The sequence below is a fragment of the Phacochoerus africanus genome, chromosome 1 (genome assembly GCF_016906955.1).
Source record: "Phacochoerus africanus isolate WHEZ1 chromosome 1, ROS_Pafr_v1, whole genome shotgun sequence".
Taxonomy (NCBI): Eukaryota; Metazoa; Chordata; class Mammalia; order Artiodactyla; family Suidae; genus Phacochoerus; species Phacochoerus africanus.
In genome coordinates, this window is record NC_062544.1 from 139,692,155 (window position 1) to 139,719,308 (window position 27,154).

Sequence of the window (27,154 nt, forward strand, 5' to 3'; positions counted from 1 at the left end):
ATGTGATTTTTATTTGCCATCAACAGTCTGCTGAAAGCCTTGAAGGTTCTTGTTTATAGTTAACATCTATCTCACTAGAACTTTTGGCCTGGAGTTCGGTAATGAAATTGTGTCTCCAGGAAACTTCTGACATTTGGAATTTCTATTCAATTCAACCAATGTTTATTGAGTTGATTACAGAAGGTGAGGGATCCAAGTGAAGCCTGTATTCCCCTGCCCTGTGTATTCTTGTCCACAGGTTATACTCAAGTTTGAGAAGAGACAAGCAACTGAACCATTGTGATATTGGAGAACAACATTTTAATATGTGAAATCATGTATATTTTCTATGAGGCGGAAAAGAAATGCATGAATATTTGGTTGTTGAGGAGAGACCACTTATATTATCCAGGCAGGAAAATGGCTCCTTTGAAGAAGGTGGTGGTTGAGATAAGCAGAAGTGGGAAGGGAATCCTAAGAAGAGAGTGCACTGGCCTCTCTTTCGGAGGCAGGGTGACTTTCAGGGGAGCAGTGACTTTGTTTCCACATTACCTTAAACCAACTTAGCAATATGAACCTTTCTTAAAATACAACTTGGTGTAGTGGTATAAATCTCCCCTCCAAAAAAAAAAAAAAGGTTTAAAATAGAGCTTTCTACTTAAAGCCGAACAGGATGAGCAGAGCTTTTCTTTGGTGACTCAGCTTTGTAAGGAAAGGTGATCCTTGAGTGGATCAGGATGTGTTGTGTAAATAAATTAATCCTGGCCGACCCTTCTTAACCTCCCTGAGGTTTTGCAGAGTTTAGCTTGAGGCATTCTCCCCCAAAATATAGATCTATGTGGAGAGAAGGGTGAAAATCTAAGACTAGCTAATTTGGAGTCCTGCTTTAGGAGGACTTGAATGCTTGGTGAATTTTACTTAATCCACGAGGCACTGGGGCTCACAGAGGACTTGTGTTGAAAGGAGGGGCCTGATTCCAGGCAGTTCCATAGAAGGCTTAACCTGGCAGTTGCATGTGAGTTGATGTGGAGGCAGGAACCTGAATTTGTCAAAGCGGACAATTCTTAAGCCAATGATGGGTAAAAATGAGACAGGCGTGGAAGTGAGAAACAAGACTTAGATGCTGATTGGATTTGCCCTTCCCCCTACAACAGCAAATTTACTCTTTCTAGAGAGACATGAGATCTGGGAGAGGAAGTTGTATGAAGAGGGCAAAAATATTAAGCTGAAGGGAGTTTTCATTGTGGCTCAGCAGTAACAAACCCAATCAGGATCCATGAGGATGTGTGTTTGATGCCTGGCCTTGCTCAGTGGGTTAAGGATCCTGTGTTGATGCAAGCTGTGGTGCAGGTCACAGACATGGCTCAAATCTGGCCTTGCTGTGACTGTGGCTCAGGCCAGCAGCTGCAGCTCCAATTAGACCCCTAGCCTGGGAATTTCCATATGCTGCAGGTGCAGCCCTAAAGACTACACACACACACACACACACACACACACACACACACAAAGCTGAAAGTTTGTTTTTTTTTTGTCTTTTGTCTTTTTTGTTGTTGTTGTTGCTATTTCTTGGGCTGCTCCCGCGGCATATGGAGGTTCCCAGACTAGGGGTCGAATCGGAGCTGTAGCCACCGGCCTATGCCAGAGCCACAGCAACGCAGGATCCAAGCCGCGTCTGCAACCTACACCACAGCTCACAGCAACGCCGGATCGTTAACCCACTGAGCAAGGGCAGGGACCGAACCCACAACCTCATGGTTCCTAGTCGGATTCGTTAACCACTGCGCCACGACGGGAACTCCTGAAAGTTTTATCATCTGATTTCCTTCTCTTCTCCCACCACTCCAGGAAAAGTGATATCTTTCTGGACTTGTATACTTGAATCCTTTACCTTTATACAGTTTTCACATTCTCTTTTATACTTGACCGTTAAAGGGTGTCTCCTCTTTAAGGGAATAACACTTCTCAACTGAACTTTGGCTGTTGTTTTGGGCTCTTCATAAAATATAGTGATACTTTGACTTTTTTAAATGCTGAATATTTAACAAATAACTGAAAGAAATGTCCTATAGTCTCCAGTGAACAGCGTTTTCATCTGCCCCTCATAGGCTACTCAAGCTGTGCCATGCCCTTACTAGTTTGACCACACTGAGCAGGATGGACCATTCCTTGTCACAATCATTTGAAGCTCTGACTTTGATTCTATATGGTTTCAGCAGCACCTCCACCTTCATCCCGTCACGGTACTCAGATTGGCTTGTGTTTATGGTCTCCCATACCATTCCCATGCTAGCAAAACATGCAGCTCAGTGTCACTTCATGTCTTGATTTGTCTTCCCTACTATGTACCAGAGCAGAGCTCACAAGCTAAATTACCTACTGTGTAATATGGGCCTGGATGCATTAAGGATGGGTAGATACTGTGACAAATTGGAGACTGCTTGCCCACTTCCAAGTAGAAAGCTGCTACTCACCAAGTAGAAAGCTGCTACTCAGCTCTGTACCTGGTTCCCTGAAGCAATGAGAGCCTATTGTATTTAAACCTCTTAAAGAAGTGTTTCTCCAACTGTGGTCTTCAGACCAGCATTGTCAGCATCATCTAGGAGCTTGTTAGAAATGCACATTCTCAGTCCCCATCCCAATTTCCTGAATCAGAAACTGTGGGCCTGGGGCCCAGCATTCCATGTGGTAACATGCTGTTGTGATGATTTAGGAGCTCACTCCAGCTAGAGACCCACTGGAGACGTGGACACTGTGTGCACCTCTTGAGTCCTGTGAAGGATGGATATTGGAGAACTGTGCTTGAGTTTCAAGAAAACCCCAATATCTAGATGTCTATTTGATTTTCAGTGGGTTTTTTTTAATTTTTATTATTTTCTTTTTATGGCTGCACCTGCAGCATAAGAAAGTTCCTGGGCTATGGTTTGAATCAGAGCTATAGCTGCCAGCCTACGTCGTAGCCATAGCAACGCCACATCCAAGCCATGTCTGTGATCCCCACCACGGCTTGTGGCAATGCCAGATCCTTAACCCACTGAGTGAGGTCAGGGATCAAACCCACTTCCTCATCAGGCCCTTAACCCACTAAGCCACAATGTAAACTCCAATTTTCAGCATTTTTACAGTGGATGGAGCCACAAAACACACACACACACATACACATACGTGTGCAAGCTAAATCCATTTTGTGTGCTGCCCATCACTTTCCTGCCTCTACACAAGAGTATGAACATACTATCCAAAAGGATGCTTTTCTGTTTAAAACATATAGGGCTTCTTTCCTGGGAGTATGAAAGTTTGCTGACTCTAGGCTGAGGCACTATATTTCTCAGACTTTTTTACTGATCCATTTCTGAGAGCAAAGGAGAGTCAGTGTCTACCCCTGGGAATCTGGGAGCATACCCTAAAGCAATCTGCTGCAAAGTACAAGAGTTGGTGGAAACCTTTCCATTTCCCTTTAAATTTGTATGAGTTTTATACCTATTCTGGTATATACTCATTTTCGGCTTTTTGTCAAAACAATGTATTAAATTGCCTTCAAGTTAAATTCCTTAACTTCCACCTACACATATTTAAAGAAAATTTATACCCTAGGAAAGTGTCCTATTTCCCAATAGAGTCACAAAAACAAGGAGTAACCCCTAAATTGGGGAAAATTTTAAGCCGTCAAGGGCTGAATACATGACTAGAAAATACTTTTTTTTTCCCATCTTACTTCCCACACCCCCACTGCCACATCTCAGTGAGTAAAGAGCATGTACTAAAAAATCACTGACTGCAGAGAGTAGTCAGGAGGCTTAGTCAGGAGGCTTATTTTTAGAAAATACTTGCCACAAGTTTGGATGAGTTTTAGCACTGGGTCTTATCTAATCCTCACCTCACATGGTCACCACTTCATTTCCCCTAAATCACTTTTGCAAAGATGGTAAAAAGGTTTGACTTCATGTGCCAGCACGAATTGATTGGAGGTAACGGCCTGAAGCATTGTGTTGAGAAGGGCTGTGAATCTGGCATAGTCAATTATCTGTGTCTGCCATGGGGGAGTAGTGGCAACTGCTGGTCCATGTGATAAATAAATGTCATCGCTGCTCTATTCAGAACTATTAAGTAATGGAAAACAGTGTCTGAACCCCTTAAGGTCCTGCTTGATGATGGGCACCTGTCTAAATCAAGTTCTCTGAGCCACAGAGCATCTATAACAGGGTCTTTTCAGGCACAGTCGCAATGTCAGTGACATAAGTTGTCGAGGGTTGTGCCCATCATTATAGGTATTAAATGCCCCTAAGTCCATCCTCTAATTGATAGAGGTGTAGTATCTGTCCTCTTCCAGCCTTTCAACCTCAGCCACTCTCAGACAACCTCCCCCCATTCCTGTTTCCCAAAGTGCTATGTAAATATACTTGCATTGATCATTGAGCATCTTAGTATTAGAGGTGTCATCCAGAGGCTTCCGCTCTCAGAAGTCACAAGTCTATCAATTATCCTGTCCCCTGTTTGGATACCCCTCAGGTCTTTCACAGGACAACACATTCTTTTCCTAGTCTCTCCCACTACCTATTTATGATGTGTAATCACTAGTCCTACTTTGTGGTTAAGGTTCCTCGTTCAGTTCTTACTTTTTCTGGAATTAATAAGAGTACTCACAATGTATAACATCTCCCTTCCCCTCAGGTCTAGGAAAGCAAATGACTTATCAATCCATTTATAAGTAAAAACACCCTAGCAGAATCTTTAAAAGTTGACTTAAAAATCTGATGTCCACCTAGCAGGGCAGGTGTTCTTTTTATGATCCTTATTTTTCAGATGAATAAACTAAGCAGTAGAAATTACTTTTTAGGAGTTCCCTTGTGGCACAGTGGGTTAAGGATCTGGCATTGTCACTGCTGTGGTGTGGATTCAGTTCCTGGTCTGGGAACTTCTACATGTCATAGGCATGGACAAAGAAAAAACAAAAGAAATTACATTTTAGCTGATAAGCACTGAAGCCAGAACTCTGTATGTTGACACCAAATCCAGGGATCTTTCCCCTTGCCTGTGCAGCCAACCCACTGCCTGCCACCACTGTCTTTCTATCTGAGAGCCCATCCCAGCACTATGCATCATCTCTTGTAAAGAGATAATGGTGGGTGAATATTTGGCCAAGTAAACCAGTGGCTATATTCTCAGAACCTATTTCATTTGGAGAAACATTTAAGATACATTTTTCATATCTGATTGCTTAGAATCATATCTGGGTTAAAATTCAACCTCATAACACTGTGCAAAAAGTATGATGGGTGTGGATAAAACTATCTAAAGATCAAGAGGCTCTCATGCTGTTGAAACAATTTTTAAAAGAACAAATTGGTTAAAATTCAAGGACTAGAATCCAGGTCTCCTGACTGTCAATTCTGTTACATTTTCTTTTTTGGTTACTATTTTTAAAAGAAGGTATAAATCAAGCAAGTTTTAAATTCAGGTACATAACACAGTTCAACTCAAGTAAGTAAGTGTATATGCAGGGTTTATGTGTGTGTATTAAAGTTCTAGTTCTTGAGCTGCCAGAAAACTACCTATTTGAATCTTAGTAAATTCCTAGGTCTCTTTGGACCCCACTTTCCTCATTTGTCAAAATAGGATGTGGATTTGATAGCATGCTTGTTAGAATCATGGAATTGTCATGATGGAAGGGACTTAGAGATCCTCTAGTTCCATTCTTTGAATTCACAGAAAAGGAAAACTGATCTCTTCCAGCTCCAACTTAAATTCTGAGAGGAGCATGTGGCTTTCTAACAGAACCACCTCTTCTAAATATTGAGACTACCCCATCATCCCATTTCTGCCCACTTATCAAATGAAAGGCTATAATCCAGGCTTGCAATTTCTCTAGGTTTCCACTTCCTGATCCATAAAATCACAGGAGTTGGACTGAGATCCCTTTCAGATTTAAAACTTTGAGGACCAGGAAGGGTATCTTTAAAAACTGACGTCTTTGCTATCCCTTGGGATCTGACTTTGAATGTTGTGAAGCATGCTAAAACTCTAGAAAGGAATTCAAGAGCATCAGAAACAAGTAAGAGCATCCATTCTAAGAACTCTGATCATAGGGTGAATTTAGTCAATGAGTACCTGAGTTTAAAACTTGCTTGATTTATGCCTTCTTTTAAAAATAGTAACCAAGAGAGTTCCTGAAGTGTCTGGGCAGTTAACAAACCTGACCAGCATCCATGAGGACACAGGTTTGATCCCTGGCCTCAATCAGTGGGTTAAGGATCCAGCGTTGCTGTGGCTGTGGCGTGGGCCAGCAGCTGCAGCTCCGGTTTGGCTTATAGCCTGGGAGCCTCTGTGTGCTGCAGGTTCAGCCCTAAAAAGACAAAAGAAAAAAAAAAAAGTAACTAAACATCCTTTGCTGGTGGCCCAAAGATATGGGAAAGGAACTAATTAAGAGTGATGTTTCATAGTTAATTTCTTATAGACTTGAATGCTGCAAGTTAGAAAGCCGTCACTGGATCATTCTGCCTTAATGGGTTTCACATTCTAACTAGTCTCAGTACTTTTCAGTTGAGCATCAGGAAACTCACAATCTACTAAATATTGTATTCCAAGTATCTGTTTACTCAGTTGATACAAATTGCCAGTGGGACAGGAACTGTCTGTCACTTCCAGAGCAATTAGTGTGTGAAAACTTATCAAAAGAAATCTGTCAAGTTTGAATAAGTATAAATATTGCATGGAAGTCTCTAAGGAAATCAAACTGAGTGAGATGCATTTTTGCAGCACAAGAGAATTTATTTTGTTTTATTTACCTGGCTTTATTTTTTCAGGCTATGAATAGCATTTCACGTAACCCAATGAATTAATGTTTTGCTCTGATAAAAATAGCCTTTGGTTCTTAGGGGAAAACTACATTACCTGGTGAGTAATAAAACAATACAAACTTTTACTTTCATACTTTAAGAGCTCTTACTGCTTCTAGGAGGGAGCACTGGAATTGGAAGTATAGCTAGGAGGACTAAGATATAGTCTGCTTTACTATTTTTTGATTCTCCAGTCTTACCTTTTCTAGGCCTAAGAATTGTCATTTTTTTGGTTTGGTTATTGTTGTAGTTTTTAGTGGTATTTATGCTATGTTTAAAGTCATGAAAACCCTACAGCCCTATATGCTAGAATTGAAAAGGTATACCAAACACTAGCTGTCATTCTGTTGAAGTAATGGAATTGTAGGGAGTTTTAAGATTTTTAAAATTTAATATTTTTACCTTTTTAATGCTCTTTTTTCTCTTACTCCGTCATGGCCTGCCTCTAGCAAGTATCAATCTGTTCTTTGTATCAAAAAGCTTGGTTTGCTGGTGTTTTTTTACACTCCGCAAATAAGTGAGATCATATATTTGTCTTTCTTTGTCTTACTTCTTTCATTTAGCTTAATGCCTTCAACATCTATCCATGTTGTCCCAAATGGCAAGACAATTCTTTTTATGACTGAATAATATTCCATTGTGTGTGCTTGTCTATACCCAGTGTATATTTATATTAATATATTTATATATGATTTATTTATGTTTATTCATCTACTGATAGACACTTAGGTTAGTTCTATATCTTGGCTACTGTAAATAATGCTTCTATTAACATGAGGTTGCAGATATTTTTTCAAGTTCGTGTTTTAGTTTCTTCAGGTAAATCCCAGAAGTAAAATTGTTGGGTTATATGATAGTTCTACTTTTAAGTTGTTAAAGAATCACCGTACTATTTTCCAGAGTGGCTTCACTGATTTACATTCCCACAAAGAGTGTACGAGAGTTCCCTTTTCTCCCTGACCTCACCAATGCTTGTTATTTGTCCTTTTGGTAATAGCCATTCCAATAGGTATGAGATAATGTTTCATTATGGTTTTGATTTTTAATCTTTCTAATTATGAATGATGTTGAGCAACTTCATATGTGCCCGTTGGCCATCTGTAAGTCTTCTTTGGAAAAGTATCTATTTTCATATTCTGCCTAATTTTTAATCATATTTGGTTTTTTGTTAGTGAGTTGTATGAGTTATTTTTATAGTTTGGATATTGACACTTTATCATTTTTCAAATATTCCATTCAGTAGATTGTCTTTTACTTTTTTGATGGCTTCATTCACTGTGCAGTTTTTCAGTTCAATGTAGTCCCACTTGCTTATTTTTGCTGTTGCTTTTGGTGTCAGATTCAAAAAGTCACCTTTAAGACCCATGCCAAGGTGCTTATTGCCTATTTTTTCTTCTAGAGTTTTAATGGCTTCAGGTCTTATATACAAATCTTTAATCCATTTTGAGTTAACTTTTGTATATGGTGCAAGATAGTTGTCCACTTTCATCCTTTGGCACGTTAACTATCCAGTTTTCCCAACATCTTTTACTGAATTCTTGTCCTTTTTCTATAGTATATCCTTGGCTCTTTGTGGTAAGTTAACTAACCATATGTCTGTAGGTTTATATCTGGACTCTATATTCTGTTTCATTGATCCATATGGTTTGATGCCAATACCATACTGTTTTAATTATTATAGTGCTATAGTATAGTTTGAGATTAATGAGTGTGATGCTCTCAGCTTTGTTCCTGTTTCATAACTTTAAAATGAAGAATTAACACAAGTGATCTGTTGGGTAATTTTTAGTCTTACTATATATTTTTCCTGCTTTATTGTCTGCATTATCATTACATTATATTCCTCATGGTTCTTCCTTATTGCTGTGGACAAATAAAAGTACAGTATTCCAGGTAGTGTTACATGCTGTGAAAAATAAATAAATTAATATCATTTTTATAGATTTTTCCTCCCTTCAAGGGGTTCAGCTTTTAGCTCATCATGATCTCCTCAGTGCACCAGCCAAGATTCTTTGGCTATACATTGCTCTTTATGGATCAATAGGACTTTACAAAGGTTGCATGTTGATATGATCCTTGGTTACCATCCTAAACACGATCCATTTTAGACTCCTCTTTGGTTTTCCCTTTACCTACAGCATTCAAAATGGTAACAGTATTATATTATCATTTGGGAAACATTAAAAACTTTAATTCAACAGTTTGTCGTTTTTTATTGTTGAACGTTACTTAGGACTTTCCCCAAAACTGAAGTAATCCAGTTAATAATCTTTATATTATATGTACTCTTTCCTGAATTGAAATCATTGCATTTGGTTCAGTTTACCAGCCTAGGTATTGTGACCTATTAATAGATGTTTTACGAAAACAGTATATTGGTGAAAGGGATGGAATGCAGTTCTACATCAAATAAGTTTGCATGGCTTAAATATTATAACAAATTTGTTCAAAATCTCTTACAAGTCTTGAAAGGAGAAATTTTAAAATCTGTTAAATGTTATTTAATCCAGTGCTTCTCAAGGTCATTTGGTCACATAACCTTTTTAAATCTGGGATAGGTAGGGGGCAGAGAACTTCTATTATCAGGGAGCCAATATTCAAAGGACCAGAGTGGAGCAAATCCTGCAGAATGTGTTTATGGTTGTTTGCATTTCCTACTAAAGCACTAAGTAACAAGAACAGTAAAGACAAAACAACTAATTTTTAAACCAATCAAACAGCGTATCAATTGAGTTTCCTTCTTATTTTTACCTTAAAAATGATAACTTCTTATAATTCAGATATGTTTATGACTTAGAGCACTTTCACATACCTTGATCCTCACTACATACCTGTATCACCTTTATTATTATCCCCATTTGATTGATTAAGAAGTTGAAAGTGAGAATGGTTAAGCGGCTTTCTTTATGGATTACAGGTTTGAATTTTGGTCTTCTGGTCTTTTTTTTTTCAAAGAGGTTATCTTTTTCTCCTGATATCCATGGTCCATATAACTTCCTAGTCACTAAACTAACCTTCTACAGAATTCAGAAAGCCTTGTAGCACTAACCATTAGCAATAGCTTTGAAAAATGTCTTCATGAAAAAAAATATATATATATATCTACCGTTTTATATATTGGATTATAACTTTCCTTGGAGCAGTGTGGCTTGATTAATATTTTGCTGGTAAATTACTTTCTAACTTCTACCTTGTGACTTTGGACATGTTGATTTATTCTTAAAACTGTCTTTTAGCTAATTAGAGGATAGGCATTATTCCCCCCATTGTTCATCTGAGGAAACTGAGACATCCAGAGATGACTTGGTTTGCCTGAAATGCACATAGCAAATTGAGAGAGGCATCCATTGTGCTGTACTCTTTGTTAAATCTCCTGTTTTTATGGGAAAATTGCCACATCACATGGTAATTCTTCATGACCTATTACAGGGGCCTTTCCTCTCCCAGATTTTAGTTTCATGAGGAAGTAACTAGCTTTCTGGGAAGCACTTGCTTATTTACACGGAGTATCCTCTTGACAGCAGCATGGGGTTACTTATAATTACATGCACATGCGTAAGTAAAATGATTAGCTATTCTCATATAAACATAATTATATCTCTCTAAAATAATGCATGCGGAAATGTTACAATCCAGTGATAAAGGGAAAGCAGTCTGCATGACCCTTCCTTTGTATGTAAACAGTGGCTTATTACGGCAGAATATGTTTCCTGTTGCACAGTTACTGAGGTCAATTACAATCCGGGACTCATTGAAGTATTAAACAACAGAATGTCTTTTTCAGTAATTAGTATTCTCTATATAAAGATGAAGTAACCTTTCTGCCATTTTCCAAGGACACTCCATGCATTTAGAATCTAGCAAGTGTAACATACAAGAGCACGGCCAACTATTTCTGAAACCAGAGGCTCCCTTGGCATCTAATTGCTTCCTCTCCCCGACAAAAATAAATTTTGAAAATAAAACAGGGTATGCTGGCTAATCAGTGCCAGTGGCTAGTATATCACTTCTCCGGCTTTGAACAAATCTGGAGATCACACTTTAAAGCGAGGAATCATAGACTGCCTGGAGCTAACGAAGTCTGATTTCCTTGGAGCACAATAGTTCACTGCAGCACATCATTTAAACCCGCCGTCATTTAGGTTTCTTTTCTGAAATTGAAAGCATGGGGGTGAGCAAGAATGTGTAATTCACAAAACATTCATCTGATTCTTAACAAAAATTAGAACTTCCAGAGGCACATTTTCAGGTATGACTGCCTATTACACCCATCCCACTGGCATTCTGCTTTTATTCACTCCCATTATTATTATTACCTAATAATTTTTTCAGCTATTTTTTAAAAAAATACAGATTTGCATGTATAGGATCAGCCAACCAGTCAATAATTATATGCATAGTGAGTATTTGCTATAGTATCAAATCACTATCTCATTAAAATAATGTTAACATCACAAGTGAGAAGAAAGAATTTGTATCAATAGTAAGAGACATTGGGAGAAGACTGGATTGAAACTCAGGAATTATTCTGTCTCTAACTAGGATCCAGTTTAGATCAGCTACTTTGTTCCTCTGTGCCAAATTTTTTCAGTTAATGGAAAACTATAAAAAGTATTGGAAAGCACAGATTACCATGCAAGTATGTGGCACTATGATGCATGAAAGACACTACCTCAGTAATTTCCAGGTTGTATCAAGATTCTAGATGCTCTGTGGTCTGGAATTTGAGCATGAATTCTGTACGGATGCACATGCTTAGCAAAGTATAAATGCTTATCCCCTTGATTTAAAGGGATCGGACTTCCCTTAGTGATCACTGTACCTTCTAGTTCTATGGAAATAAAGTCTTATTGGCTGATGGTAGGAAGACTGGTAAAGTGCTTTAGGGTGCTGTGATTATTTCCTGTTGATATTTAGAAAGCTGAAAAAGGATCACTTGGCAACAGTATGAATTTTTAACTTGATCATTTCTTTCATGAATACAGTAGCGCTCCGGTGTCAAAGGACATATTTGTAACGATGATTCCTTTTGCTTTCAGAGCTGAACTATGCCTGGATTTTCAACGAATACCCTTCCTATCAGGATAATCGCCGCTTCGTTTCACAAGAGACTGGGAATCTGTATATTGCCAAAGTAGAAAAATCAGATGTTGGAAATTACACCTGTGTGGTGACGAATACGGTGACAAACCAAAAGGTCCTAGGGCCACCCACACCACTAATACTGAGAAATGACGGTGAGTTTTCTAAGGAATTTTCCTAATTCTGCTTTTTGTGATAATAGGTTGAGTTTGGAACGGTTTTTGTTATTGGCACACAAAGCTTGACTCTAAATTAAATGTAAGAGGTTTAATGCTTTCTACATTCGGTACCTATATTTTCTACACTTGTGTAAGAAATAAACCCATGAATCCATTTTGGAACCCTAATTAGAAACCTAATTGCTAATCTCAACAGGAATGGAATGTGGATTTAGGTGAATATAAATAACAAAGGAATCTATTTCTTGTTTCTTTCCACTTAAATTGCGTACACAGGCAAAATGAAGTAGAAGGCTGAACAATTAGCTCATTAATTAGTTTCATATAATTTAGTATTCAGTGTCTAGAAAGAAGGCTTAAATTATCCAAATAACTTCCAGATTTATGATACTGAAGACAGTTCTACCCACAGAGAAATGCAGGAATATCAAAGCTTATTTGAGATAGAAGTTTTAATTTTCTGTAGTCTTGTGAGAGTACTTCAAGAAAATATGTGAATTTCACCCTTATTACTTAGATGGGTGGCATGACAGTGTATGATAATTCATTGTGTGATTTTCAAGACCATCTCACCAGTTTATATGCCAAATTCTAATAGCACCGTGCCTTTCTTCCACCATGAGTCTTTATATGTTTTCTGTTCCCCTTTCTTGAAATGCTCTTTCTTCTTGTAGACCCTTGACTAACTTACACTGGTCCTTCCAGGATCTTCAAATATATCAGTTTCTCTAGGAAATAATCTCTGTCTGACCTTCTCCCCACAACTATCCTCTATCCAGTGCCTTCTCAAACCAGCTCTGCAAAGAAAGTCTGAGCATACTTACAACATAGACCAAACTGTGGAATTTTTGAGCAGATAATTAGATTTCAATCATTCATTCATTTATTCGTGCATTTAACATTTTTATTTAGTAGTTGCTATGTAATAGTCACTACTCTGGGTGCCAGTGAAGAGAAACAATAAGGTCCTTATCTCATGGCACCTACATTATGCAAAGGATACAGGTCAACATAAACAAAGGTAAACAGAACCCCAAATCCAGTTATTTTAGATAATAATAAATAAACCTGTGTGATAAACAGAGGATCCATGCGGTAGAATCTCAACTTTGGACAGGGTTGTTAAGGAAAGCCTTTCTTTAGAGGTGACAGGAGCTGAAACCTGAATGATAAGACAACTGTCTTGTGAAGATCAAAGGGAAGAGTGTTTCAGGCTGATTGAACTTCACATGCCATGCAAAGATCCTGAGGCCTATAAAAAATTCACTTGTCACATTCAGGGAACAAAGGGAATGTGAGCCTTATTGGAGCATAGTGACCATAATAAAGGGTGGTTTGAGTTGAGGTTAGAGTCTGAATTTTATTTCCAGTGTAGTGAGAAGCCATTAGAGTTTTTTTTATGTAAGAGAGCTGTTTTTTGTTTTTTTGTTTTTAAGTGGAGTTGATTTGCAATGTTTCTTCAATTTCTGTTGTAGAGCAAAATGACCCAATCACATATAGTTCCTTATGCTGTACAGTCTGGCCCCATTGCCCATCCATTCCAAATGTAACAGTTTACATCCAAAAACCCCCAACTCCCCATCCATCCCACTCCCTCCTCCCTCCCCCCTGGGAAACCAAAGTCTGCATTCCTTGGCTGTTATCTGTTTCTATTTTGTGGAATAGGTTCATTTGTTTCATATATTAGATTACAGATATAAGTGATATCATATGGTTTTTGTCTTTTTCCTTCTGGCTTACTTCACTTAGTATGAGAATATCTAATTCCATCCATGTTGCTGCAAAGGGCATTAGTTTGTTTTTTTTATGGCTGAGTAGTATTCCATTGTATATATGTACCACATCTTCTTAATCAGTTCAACTGTCAATGGACATTTAGGTAGTTTCCATGTCTTGGCTATTGTGAATAGTGCTGCAGTGAAGGTAGGGGGTGAATGTATCATTTTCATTGAAAGTTTTATCTGGATATACGCCCAGGAGTGGGAGTGCTAGATCTTTGCTAGTTCTATATTTAGTTTGCTGATGTTCCTCCATACTGTTTTCCATAGTGGTTATACCAATTTGCATTCCTACCAACAGTATAGGAGGGCTCCCTTTTCTCCACACCCATTCATTACTTATAAGCTTACTAATGATAGCTGGTATGAGGTAGTACCTCATTATAGTTTTGATTTGCATTTCTCTAATAATTAGTGATGTTGAGCATTTTTTTTTTTCATGTGCCTGTTGGCCATCTATAAGTCTTTCTTGGAAAAATGTCTATTTAGTTCTGTTTTTGAAAATATTGCTTAGATATTATGTAGAAAAATAGGCTTTTAAAAAAGTGATGGTTGAAACTTGAAGTCCAGGTAAAAACAGTGGCAGTAATTCAGTTTGAAAATGATAGCAGCTTGAACTATCAGGTAGTGAGGAAGAGGAGAGAAGTGAGGGTAGTGAGGGAGAGGAGAGGAGATAAGAGGGTGGATTCAGGATCTTGTCTGTAGGTAGAGCTGCCAGAACTTGCTGATGCATTGGATGTAGGAGGTGGTGGAAGATCAAGGATGACACATAGATTTCTGTCACAGCAGCCGGGTGGCTGGAATACCATTTACTGATATGGTTTTACTGGACAGATTTGCAAGGGAAAAAAATCCAGTATATTATTCTAATCATTATTTAGAAAGCCAAAAGCATGACTCATGCCTTGACAACAGAAAGAATTGTTTGTTTTACACTTCTTGGTCCATCTTTCTATCATAATATTCATCTGGTATAGTCATATTTGCTTGTCAACCTGCCTTCCCCCACCTCACTGAAGCTGCCCTTTGTGAAGCACAGACCACAGTTTTCATTTGGCTTTGTGCAGGGGCCCAGCACGGTGCTTGCCACATGGCAAATGTTAAATGAATGTGTTGCATTAAGCTGAATGACATTAAATAAACCTGAAAAATCTCATTAGTGTAAAAAGAAAGGTAGGCAAGGGATCAATTCTGTCAGAAGCTATGATTGCTATTTCTCCAGACCCAAGAATAAAGAAGCTTTTTAAAAGATATGTGTTCCTATGGCATTTTGTATGGAATTATTTAAAAATACAGCCCCTTTGGCCTCCTCTCATCAGTTTAGAGAGTAAGGCCAGGGATCAATTCTGTCAGAAGCTATCATTGCTATTTCTTCTGACCTAAGGATAAAGAGGTTTTTAAAGATATGTGTTCCAATGGCATTTTGTATGGAATCATTGAAAAATACAGCCCTTCTGGCCTCTGCCCATCATACACTTATGCCAAAATTTCTGTTTAGTAGTGGTATATCAAGGAACACATATAATCGAATATTGACTTTGATGCCCTAAGACACAGCCCGGAAGAAACATTGCACAGAGTTGCTACTTCAGAGAGGAGGAACAAAAATTCAGGAACATTGGAAGTCCAGAGTCATCCTCTGCACCTCAAGTTGGCCACCACTCTGCCTTTTGCTTGGCTTTTAGATTTATCTTGACTTGCCTAGTATATCTTCATAGAAATGACAAATGTTTTTTATTAGACTATTTTATCACAAAATTAGCAGACTAAGGATCTCATTCTTCAGCAATTAATGTCCATTCATTTGTAATTTCCATGAGCGCTGTATGGTGAATATTTATAATATGTCTTTCCCATTTAGGCTGGAGTACATAAAATGGGTACTTGAACTGTATTACTAAGCACAAAATAGATTATTTAATTAGCTCTTGTCTGGAGGTAAGAGAAAGGGGGAAATATAAATCAAGAGGAGATTGCAAAATAATAAGATGACATTCTTCTCGTTAAAGTGTACGCTATGAGAGTAAAGATTAGTGAAATTATCATTCCGTACGATCTGGTATTTAGTGACTGTATATTCGACTGATAAGTACAAGGTGACTATAGAATTTGTACAATCATCTTGATAATTGAAGCTCACTCAAACTTACATATCCTCCTTCTGCCTCCAAAATGTGAATAAATCAAGGCCGTGGAGCATATGGCCTGAACTGGGCTAATTGCCATGGCTGATCATTTCCTTTACTAGGTGCAGATGTGGCTTAAAGAACTGGAGGTCCTTGATACTCAGGTTCTTTTTTTGGAGTTTTTAACTAAGCACTTCAAGACTGTGATCATTTCTAGCCTCAAAGGTTATAGTGAGTCATAAAAAGTGAACAGTGGACAACTCTGATCAATTCCACTTTCCTATTGGGAATCAAGGGTGACGTGTCCCATGTTAATTCCACTGACCCTCATTACCTCTTTCCCCTCATACACTATGGTTCTGCAAGGCTTTCGCACTTGCTGTTCCTTTTTCCCCAGCTCTTCGCATGGCTTCCCCACTTCCCATATCTCAGATCGTGACTGAAGTGTAGGACAGGCTGGTGTGGAGGTAAGCCAGGTTTCCTGGCTGGAATCCATCCCCCACTCTTTTAGCTCTATGACCTTGGACCTCAGCTGAATTTCACTGTGCTATGTGCTTATCAGTCAAAAGAGGATAACAGCACCTACCTCAGAGGCTTACTCCGTGTGTGAAACTGTATGTAACTTTGAACAGTGACAAAACAGAAATACACTATCAATACCTCCCTGCCTAAGATATGCTTGAGAAATTATATTTAAAAAAAAAGAGATGACAAGATAGATGAATAGTATTATTCTTACCTTGTATTTTGTAAAATTTATGTGGATAAGACAGAGGAAGCCGTAGTACTATTTCCTAAAATGCTAAGAGTGTCAACCTTTAAAGCGGTTAACTTTTAGTGATAAAATATTCAATCCTTATTTTTTTTTCTTTCTGCTTCTCTGTATTTTCTCATTTTCCTGAAATGATTAGAGTTTATTATTTTAAGTTTTAGAAAAATGTTTGGTAAAAGAGATATCCACAGATTATTGCACCTAGAAGGCACTTAGCAATGACCTACTCTTACATCTTTATTCTTTGAGAAAGAAGGGAACTTAGAACCAGGGAAGTAAGTCAGGATGACCGTGGGGTCACATTCTCGGTCCCCAGTCACCATGATACTTAATCGAGGTTTGGAAAAGCATTTTTTGGCCTGTAGATTCATGTATTTACCTTATGATTTTGAACATTTTATCATGGGACTTTTCTGAAATAACTGTATGTTATTTGTAGTGCCCACCTTCAGAAAGTACTGTAAAACTGAAAGTTGGGCAAATGTGAGAGAATTTTATTTTATTTTTCTTTTTTTTTAGGGCCGCAGATGGAAGTTCCCAAACTAGGTGTCACATTGGAGCTGCAGCTGCCAGCCTATGCCACAGCCACAGCAGTGTTGGATCTGAGCCGCATCTGTGATCTATGCTGCAGCTCGTGGTAGCACCAGATCCTTAACCCACTGAGTGAGGCCAGGGATCAAACCTGCATCCTCATGGATACTAGTTAGGTTCTTAACCCACTGAGCCACAATGGGAACTCAAGAATTGTATATCAGAGTTTATAATTACTTATCTAGGTATTTTAAAATCTGCTTTGAAATGATCGTATAACTCTTTACGTGGGAAAGTGTTTAGATACCATGAAAGAAAAAAGATTTATTTGAGGAAAATATATCATAATTATTTTTACCACAACTACTAAAGTATTCCATGGATCAATATTAGCCCAATTGCTGGTTATTAATGGTGATGAACCTGCTTATTATGTGCTTCCTACACAGGTCTCAAATAATTGTACCTAAATTTCCATAAACAAAGGTAATGGACCACCCAAGCAACATAACTGTAAGAGGAATCACAGACTTAGATAATAATTATAATGGCTATTTTTTTTGTCTTTAGTCATTACTCCTGACTTACTCTAAAATGGCTAAAGGTGAAAAGAATTAGCAGAGATTAGGACACTCTTGAGAAAATGAGATCATGTCTGTGAGGTTGTTTATGTACTTTATAAACACAGGTACGTAATTGAGCATGAAAAATTGTATAGCCTTTCCCTTTTTTCTGTGTTTTCCTTGATACTGGCTGGGGATTGCTTTGGCAGTTCCTTATTTTGCTCATTAGAACGAAGTCAATTATTGAGCAGTTTTACAGGCAGTGTCAGTCTGATGGGTCTTTACTTTGCACATTGCTTGTTAAATAATTTTGAATATTACCCCTAATTAGAACTCTAAATAGAAGAGCTACTACGGAACAGGAAACAAAGGATTTATCCTGTCTTGGAATTTCAAACCCTCTCTCGCTCTGCCTTCCTGACTTCTCTCTCCCTCCCTCCCTCTCTCTCTTCCTCTCTCTCTCTTTTCTTCCTCCTTCCCCATATTTATATACATTTATAAGCATCTGTATGTGTATAATGTGTGTGTATAAATACACATGTTTATATAGACTAGATATATTGTCTTTGAAAGTTAAAATGTAAACTACTTTTTGGAATGTTTATTATACTGTATTATAAATTTAAACTACTAAAATTTTATGTTCTCAAATATATCCAAAATAATTGACCATATTTTTCTGAGTCCTGACCCATTTCCTCAAGTCTCCTAATTTCATTTATCTATGAAAAGTTCATCATCAAAGCACTTAATATTCTCACCTTAAATCAAGTTTTAACCTACCAGACAAGAGACCAACTGATAACCCTAGCATCCTTGAGCTTCAGAGCTATCTAAGGTGGAATAGAAATAGAAGTGCTGAACATAAGAACAAGAATGTCTATGATCTATGCCAACTAGCTTTGTCTTGTTTGCTGTGACATTACCTAGAATGTAGGAAAATGAAGGCAGAATGAAAAATCATGAAGAAAAAAAGACATAGGATTCTGGGGTGTAGTCCTAGAATCTACCAGTAACTCTTCTGAGGTAAGTCATACCATTTCCTTAGTTTTCTTAGCTATAAAAAATTAGTTATTTGTAATGAGTTGTATCTGAGGGTCCTTCTAGTTGTGCAGTCATAATTCTTTACCTTAATTTACTCCAATCTCAATATTCATACAGGCCACATAATATCAAACACAACTCAACATGCAGATGCTGTTCATTGAAATAGATTTCTTCCAGGTGCTAAAAGCTAATTCTAGCATAAAATTAGGTGCTTTCACTCTTTCAGGCCATCACAGGCCATTTTGTGAGCCTTTACTTCTGTGGCCATTAGACCTCCTAGTGACTCAGAAGACTATATTCCCCTCAACATTCGAAAATTAAGACCAAAGACTAAAAAATGGAAAAGAAAAAAACTAGAATATTCTGTATTATTGATGCAGTATAATGTATTCTCCATTATGATGCAACCATCTGTTCACAGTTAGTTTTCCTATTATTGCCCCAAACTAGTTTAGATCCTCAGGTAAGCATTAACAACCATGATGCATCTTCATGAACAGATCAGCTTCAAATGTAGTCCATTAATTAATCTAACTATCAAATAAAAAGCCCAGTTGTTAGGAGGATCTCTTTTTTAAAAAAAATTTATTATACTTGATTTACAATGTTCTGTCAATTTTAGCTGTACAGCAAAGTGACCCAGTTATACATATATATACATTCTTTTTCTCACATTATCCTCTATCATTTTCCATCACAACAGGATCTAACCTATTGGATGTTCCATCCTATACAGCAGCATCTCATTGCTCATCTACTCCAAATGGTATACTTTGCATCTATTTAACTCCAAGTCCATCCTACTCCCTCTCCCTCCCCCTTGGCAACCACCAGTTTGTTCTCCATGTCCATGAGTTTGTTTCTTTTCTGTAGATAGGTTCATTTGCACCATGTATTAGATTCCAGATATGTTATATCACATAGTATTTGTATTTCTGATTAATTTACTTAGTATGAGAGTCTCTAGTTCCATCTGTGTTGCTGCAAATGGTATTATTTTGTTTTTTTTTTATGGCCGAGTAATATTCCATTGTGTGTATGTACCACATCTTCTTAATACATTCATCTGTTAATGGATATTTAGGTTGCTTCCATGTCTTGGCTATTGTGAATATGCTGAGAACTATAAAACATTAATCAAGGAAATAAAAGAGGATTCCAAAAAAGTGGAAAGATATTCTATGCTCCTGGATTGGAAGAACTAATATTGTTAAAACGGCCATACTACCCAAAGCAATCAACAGATTCAATGCAATCCCTATCAAGTTACCCATGACATTTTTCACAGAACTAGAACAAACAATCCCAAAAAATTATGTGTAACTATAAAAGACCCAGAATATCCAACGTGATCCTGAGAAACAAAAACCAAGCATGAGGCATAACTCTCCCAGACTTCAGACAACATTACAAAGCTACAGTAGTCAAGACAGTGTGTTACTGGTATAAAACCAGACATATAGAACAATGGGACAGAATAGAGAAACCAGAAATAAACCCAGACACCTATGGTCAATTAATCTTCAACAAAGGAAGCAAGAACATAAAATGGGAAACAGATAATTGCTTCAGCAAATGGTGCTTGGAAATAGGAAAGCTGCATGCAAATCAGTGAAACTAGAGCACACCCTCATACCATGCACAAAAATAAACTCAAAGTTGCTGAAAGACTTAAACATAGGACAAGACACCATAAAACTCCTAGAAGAGGACATAGGTAAAACATTCTCTGACATTAACCTTACAAATGTTTTCTTAGGTCAGTTTCCCAAGGCAACAGAAATAAAAATAAAAGTAAACTAATGGGACCTAATCAAACTTACAAACTTTTGCATAGCAAAGGAAACCATAAAAAAAAAAAAGAAAGACAATCTATAGAACGGGAGAAATTAGTTTTGCATGATGCAATTGACAAGGGCTTAATCTCCAAAATATACAAACAACTCATACAACTCAACAGCAGGAAAAAAAAACAAAACAAACAAACAAAAAAACCAACAACCCAGTTGAAAAATAGGCAGAATATCTGAATAGATATTACTCTGAAAAAGACATATGGATGGCCAACAAGCACATGGAAAAATGGTCACCATCACTAATTATTAGAGAAATGTAAATCAAAACTACAATGAGGTGACACTCTCACTGGTCAGATTGGCTATTATTAGTAAGTCTACAAATAAATGCTAGAGATGGTGTGGAGAAAAGGGAACCCTCCTACACTCTTGGTAGGAATGTAAATTGGTACAATCACTATGGAAAATAGTATGGAGGTACCTCAGCAAACTAAATATAGAACTAGCATAAGATCCAGCACTCCCACTCCTGGGCATACATCCAGACAAAACTTTCATTCAAAAAATACATGCATCCCTATGTTTATTGAGGATCTCTTTTCAATTATAAACCTGATCTACAACTTTCTTTAGTTGACTTAGCCTTTAGACTGGCAAGGATGAAGCTTCTCCCTGGCAACAGGTGGAGATATGCCCTTGATTTGCACATGATTTTATATAATTTAAGATCTAGAAATTATGCCAAAACACATTGCTTTATTTTACTCTCACTTCTGGTTGCAACTTTTGTGTGGCATTGTTACAGCAATCATGGCTTGTGTTCAATTCTCTAGTAGCATAACATTTGAGAATCTGTGGGTGTAAAACATTTTTATAAGGAGAACATCTAAGTGACTAAAGGATGTGAGCTATTTTGCTAAACTGCCATTGCTAATTTGATTTAAAAGTGTCTTAATAGTCCAGATATTTTGAAGCCTTGACAAGTTTAGGAACTTGGCAGTTAGCTTTAGACCTCCAGCATAGTCAGATTCATTTCAGGTCCATGGGGGCCAAAGGTTTTGGATGGTCATTTATCTAGTCAGTTAGGAAGCATCTGTTAAGTACCCGCTATGTGTAGTACATTATAAAATAAAAATGTGATCGGAGCCCATGGGAGCCTACAATCTTAGAAAACTCCAAATTAATGAAAAGTCTAAAATTTCCTTATTTGAATTATTGAATTGAGTTCTAGGAAGTTCATTTACAAACAGGGATTTGCAAAGAGATATGGCAGAAGAAAGAGGGCCTAGAATAGAGATGACTTGGGCATTCATTTGATCATGCATTTAACCAACAAATGTTCATTGAGTGCCTGTTGTATACTTGTCACTAGGGCTGCAAAAGTCTATGTCCTCACAGATAATAGTCTATTTTAGGAGTCTAATTTCAATCTGAGGCAGAGTGGGGCTAGATTAGGGAGACCAGAGAATTAAAGCAGGATTACTTAAGCCTTAATTGTGATGATAAGAGCTACCAAGGAGCAGTGAATGTGCAGTGAGATTATGCATATAATCAAGGCTTATGTATAAGGAAGTCTGTCCTGGTCTTGGGAATCAGCCCAAGCTTCTTTATGGAGTTGTCCAGTCTAACAGGGAGGGTGAGAATTCTAGACAGTGAGTATAGTATTTATTTAAACCAGGAGTTGGCCAACTCCCTCATATAGGCTAAGCTTGCCCATGGCTGCCTTTGTAAATAGAATATAATATTTTTCTCCATAAAAATTTTGGGTGTTCTTGGTGAATTCATAGATTCTCTATAATTTTTGTTGCTGTTGTAAATGGTATCTTATTTTTAGTCACATTCTTTATTTTACTTATAAGTGATTGGGCATTTGGCAAGCTCACTGAAATCTTGTTAGTTCTAGTTTGTTGACTCTGTCAACTTTCTCAAACTTTGCTATCTTCCCCATTTCCTCTAAGCCAGGGGAAGCCAACCAGGGTTCATGTACCAAATACAGCCCATCATCATTGTTGTAAATAAAGTTTTATTGTGACATAGTTGTGCTTATTTGTTTACACATTGTCTATGGATCATTTCCTGCTATAATAGCAGAGTTGAGTCCGAGAATGTATAGCTCACAAAACCCAAATAAAATCCTTGCTATCTTTATCTTTGCAGAAAATAGCTTTGCCAGTTTCTGAGAACATAATAATAGTCTTTAAATATTTGAAGACTGTCCCTCAAGACTTGTTCTTTGTGGCTTCAAAGACTTGAACAAGCACCAATATGTACAAATTAAAAGGAGAAAGTGTTTAGTTCAACACAATATGAAGAATTTTTTTTTTGTAGGATGAATATAAAAGTACTTCATTATGAAAGACAAAAGTTTAGTTTCCTTTACCTAAAGATGATGACCTTAATATTTAATTGCCCAAACTGGGAACTATTAGCAAATTACCTCAGGACTTCGTGTAAACCAGGACTATCCAAGGCAAGCACAAATGAATAGTTACTTCTTTCATTCAGCTTTCTCAAATAGCTCAGGTTATCTCTGTACTTTATTGAGAAAGAAAGAAAGAAAGAGATACAGGTTTGGGTGAGGTCAAATAGTGGGGTTTATTTTCACTTCCCAGAGATTTCCAAAGATGCATGAAAACCCCAAGTATATAAGAAGTGATATGTAACATCCAGCTTCCTTCCCTCTTCTTTGCAGCACTGGGGACATTCCTGTTTGGACAGTTGTTGCCCCCAACTCAATGATAATCACCCAGTAGAAGGTGAACAATGGTAGAGGAGATCCACCGGATAGTCCAATAGGTCCAACGGTGTGTCCTTCGTCAATTTCTTAATGACAAACTCAGCCAAAGAGAAGTAGGAAACTAATCAGATTGTTCCAGATATTTTTAGATAAATGGAATCTACATCATTAAACCTATTCCTCAAGAGAATCAATGTGGGAACTTTTCATAAGACAATTTTTTTTCAGTAGAAATTCCCACTCGATTGAAGTTGGTACAAATCCCTTCTGTGCTTTAATTTAGCAAGCGCAAATTCCAGGAGGGTGTTGGCAAAATCTTACGGCACAGAACTCTGCAAACTGGCCTCCTTCTGCCAAGAGAGCGCTCTGCAAATTGTAGTTAAACAAGCGTGGTATGTGGCTGATTTCTCTTTTATATTCTGTAATTTGGCAGTTATTTTGTTACGTTCTAGTTCTTACAGACATCAGCGTCAGCTTTAGTAATTTTCCAGGTTTTGAAAGGGGGGCAATCACTGACAGAAGTTCATTTATGTAATCCAGGCTTTTTATTGGCATTGTCCCTGGTGGGACTTCATTACTAGTCATCTCCTGGTGACCTGGCCCACAGTGTCTGTTAATGTTACGTACAACTTCTTGCTTTGGCTTAATCCCTCATGAGTAGTAGGAGAGTTCTTGGAGTACATTCCCTAGACCAGTAGCATCAACATCACAGGAAACTTGTTAGAAATGAAAATTCTCAGGCTTCATGTCAGCTTATTAAATCAGAAGTTCAAGTCCTCCAGGTGATTTAAAGTTTGAGGACACTGGTTTTAAAAAACAAACAAACAAACAAAACACCTAGAAATTTCAAGCATGTCTTCCTCAGGAAATAAACTTCAAATAATTAATTGTTGCCTGCATATGCCACATTTACTATGCAACGCACTGAAAAAGGGTAACTACAAATGTCCTGAAGATAATGATCATGTCGGTGATATGCACATCATGGGTTGCTGGGTAAAGTACATGGCTGGGGTTGCTGTTAAGTGAATATTTATTGAATTCATTGGGATGTAAATATAACTAAGCCCTTGACTCCTGAAGACTTTGATATAGGAAATTTCAAGTCATGTAACATTCACTATTGTTAGAACCAGTCCTCTTATTCCAATGAATAGAAAACATTGACTTCAATGAATTCAGACTTTTTTCACCTGATGTTTAAAATTATAGATGTAAGGAGTTCCTGTCATGGCTCAGAGGAAATGAATCTGATTGACATCCACGGGGATGCAGGTTCAGTCCCTGGCCTCGCTCAGCAGGTTAAGGATCCAGCATTGCCATGAGCTGTGGTGGTGGTTGCAGACATGGTTTGGATAGCGCATTTCTTTGGCTGTGGTGTAGGCCAGCAGATACAGCTCCAATTCGACCCCTAGCCTGGAAACTTCCATATGCCGCAAGTGTTGCCCTAAAAAAATAAAATAAAATAAAATATATAGATGTCCCTTTGCAGAATTAAAAGCAAGAGTTTTCTCTATAGGCAAAGTATATATTTTAGTCAGGAGATAGGGAATACTGCTGAGATTATGCCTCCTGGTTGATCCTGGCAATGTTATATGCACTTTTTACTTTACCTTTAGTTGTGTAGACACACCTATGCCTTTATATCTTCCCACCTTTCTAAATAGTTTGAAAATGGAAAAAGAGTTCTGGAACAGCTTCATCAATGTCCTCACTCCTTTTGCCTAATTATTCTGTAAATCACCAGAGCAGCTGTAGACCAATTAAGTTCGAAAGTGTACAGGTGGTCAGAAGAATGACTTGAAAAATGCACTCCTGTTTTAAGGGGCCTTTTGTTTCTTCAGACATAAAAAATGCAATAGCTTTTTAAATTTAATGTAGAAAATAAAGGCCAGTAGTGGAAATGAAAGAAATAGTCAAATAAAAAATGTAGCCTATGCCAGGTGTAACCAAATTAAATGGAACCATTCACAGGTGTTCTAAAAAATGTTGGTAATGTAATTGAAGAAAATGGCTATCTTCAGTTTTTTATGACTTAAATACCAGGACAGTCTTTATATATTAAAAAAAATCCCTTATATACCAGTGAAAACCAAGCCATCCCATCTCTGGTTCATATCTGTCCTGTAACTACTGTCATAAATATAGTCCAATATGTGTTACTGCTGATAACTCTGTCACTCATTTCCTATAGCCGTAAATATAGATCGCTGTGTATCTACCCAGAAATCACTCCACTGGACCCTGTAAACAACCTCACAGCTTATTTTAGAAAAACATCATCTTAAGTCAGTGAACTTGGACAAGAGCCATGATATCACATAAAAAAACAACTTCCATGCCTGGGAAGACATAGACATTTGACTTAATGGTTATTATGCATCACAGAAAAAAGGCCCTGTTTCTACATTTTTTCCTCACTTTCACAAATTCCTACCTATCAGTTTCTTCCATATGCCTAGTATTGAGCTAGGATTTGTGAGGAACAGAAAAAAACCAGAAGTACTTCCATTCCTCAAGGAAGTGAATATACAACAGAAGAGATGGCAAATAAAGAAATAGCTATAAAGATGATAGAAAACTGCTATTCAAGAGCACCCAGAAGTTTGTTTGTAAAAATTTTTTTTGGCACTTTTTTTTTTAACTGAGCACCTGTGAAGTTCAGAGGCAGAGATAAAAGCTAGCGTGAGAAAGATGGACATACTACTTGAGGTCATGGGGTTAATAATCTAGATGGAAGACAGAACTGAACACATAAACTAAATGCCTGAATTATGATCTGTGATAATTAGCGTAAAGGAAAGAAGATATTAATAAAGAATAATGTTAGGATCTCTTTTAAATAGGATTATAAAACCCTTTTAAGAAGGGGGTCATTTGAGCTCAGACATAAAATAAGAAAGAAGTCATGTTATGTAAAAGGCATGAGGAACAAAAGTGAAATAAAAACATGTCCACATAAACACTTGCATGTGAATATTCATAGAAATATTATTCATTATAGCCAAAAAGCAGAAGCCACCTAAATCCCCATCAGTGGGTACTGTGGGTTTAATTGTATGCCCCAAAAGGATAGGCTGAAGTCCGAATCCCCCATACCTAAGAATATGACCTTACTTGGAAAGAATTTCAGAGGAAGTCAAATTGGAGTAGGGTGGATCTTTAATCCAGTGTGACCAATGTCCTATTTGCAATAGACAAGACGTGGAAACAACCTAAATGTCCATAGATAGAGGAGTGGATCAAGAAGGTATGGTACATATACACAATGGAATATTGCTCAGCCATTAAAAGGAACAAAATACTGGCATTTTTAGCAACATGGATGGACCTAGAAATTATCATGCTAAGTGAAGTCAGTCAGACAATGAGAAACCAATATCAAATGCTTTCACTGACATGTGGAATCTGAAAAAAGGACAGAATGAACTTCTTTGCAGAACAGATACTGACTCACAGACTTTGAAAAACTTATGGTTTCCAAAGGAGACAGTTTGGGGGGTGGTGGGATGCACTGAGGTTGTGGAATGGAAATCCTATAAAACTGGATTCTGATGATCATTGTACAACTATAAATGTAGTAAATTCATGGAGTAATAAAAAATTTAACAAACAAAAAAGAAGACAATGAGAAAACAAATGGAGAAAATGTCATGTGATGACAGAGGTAGAGATTGGAGTGACACAGCTGCAGGCCAAGGGACACCAAAAACTGATGGCCACCACCACAA

At 37.5% G+C, this 27,154-nt stretch overlaps 1 protein-coding gene across 4 annotated transcripts in view; it reads left to right on the forward strand.

Moving 5' to 3' along the window:
• The window catches only part of CNTN4 (contactin 4), a 985,539-nt gene that overhangs the window by 777,544 nt on the left and 180,841 nt on the right, over positions 1–27,154 (forward strand). For all 4 annotated transcript variants that reach the window (XM_047779322.1, XM_047779348.1, XM_047779332.1 and 1 more), the window contains one exon: positions 11,852–12,049. In XM_047779322.1, coding sequence (XP_047635278.1) covers positions 11,852–12,049 — 198 coding nt within the window. The remainder of the gene's footprint in view (positions 1–11,851; positions 12,050–27,154) is intronic.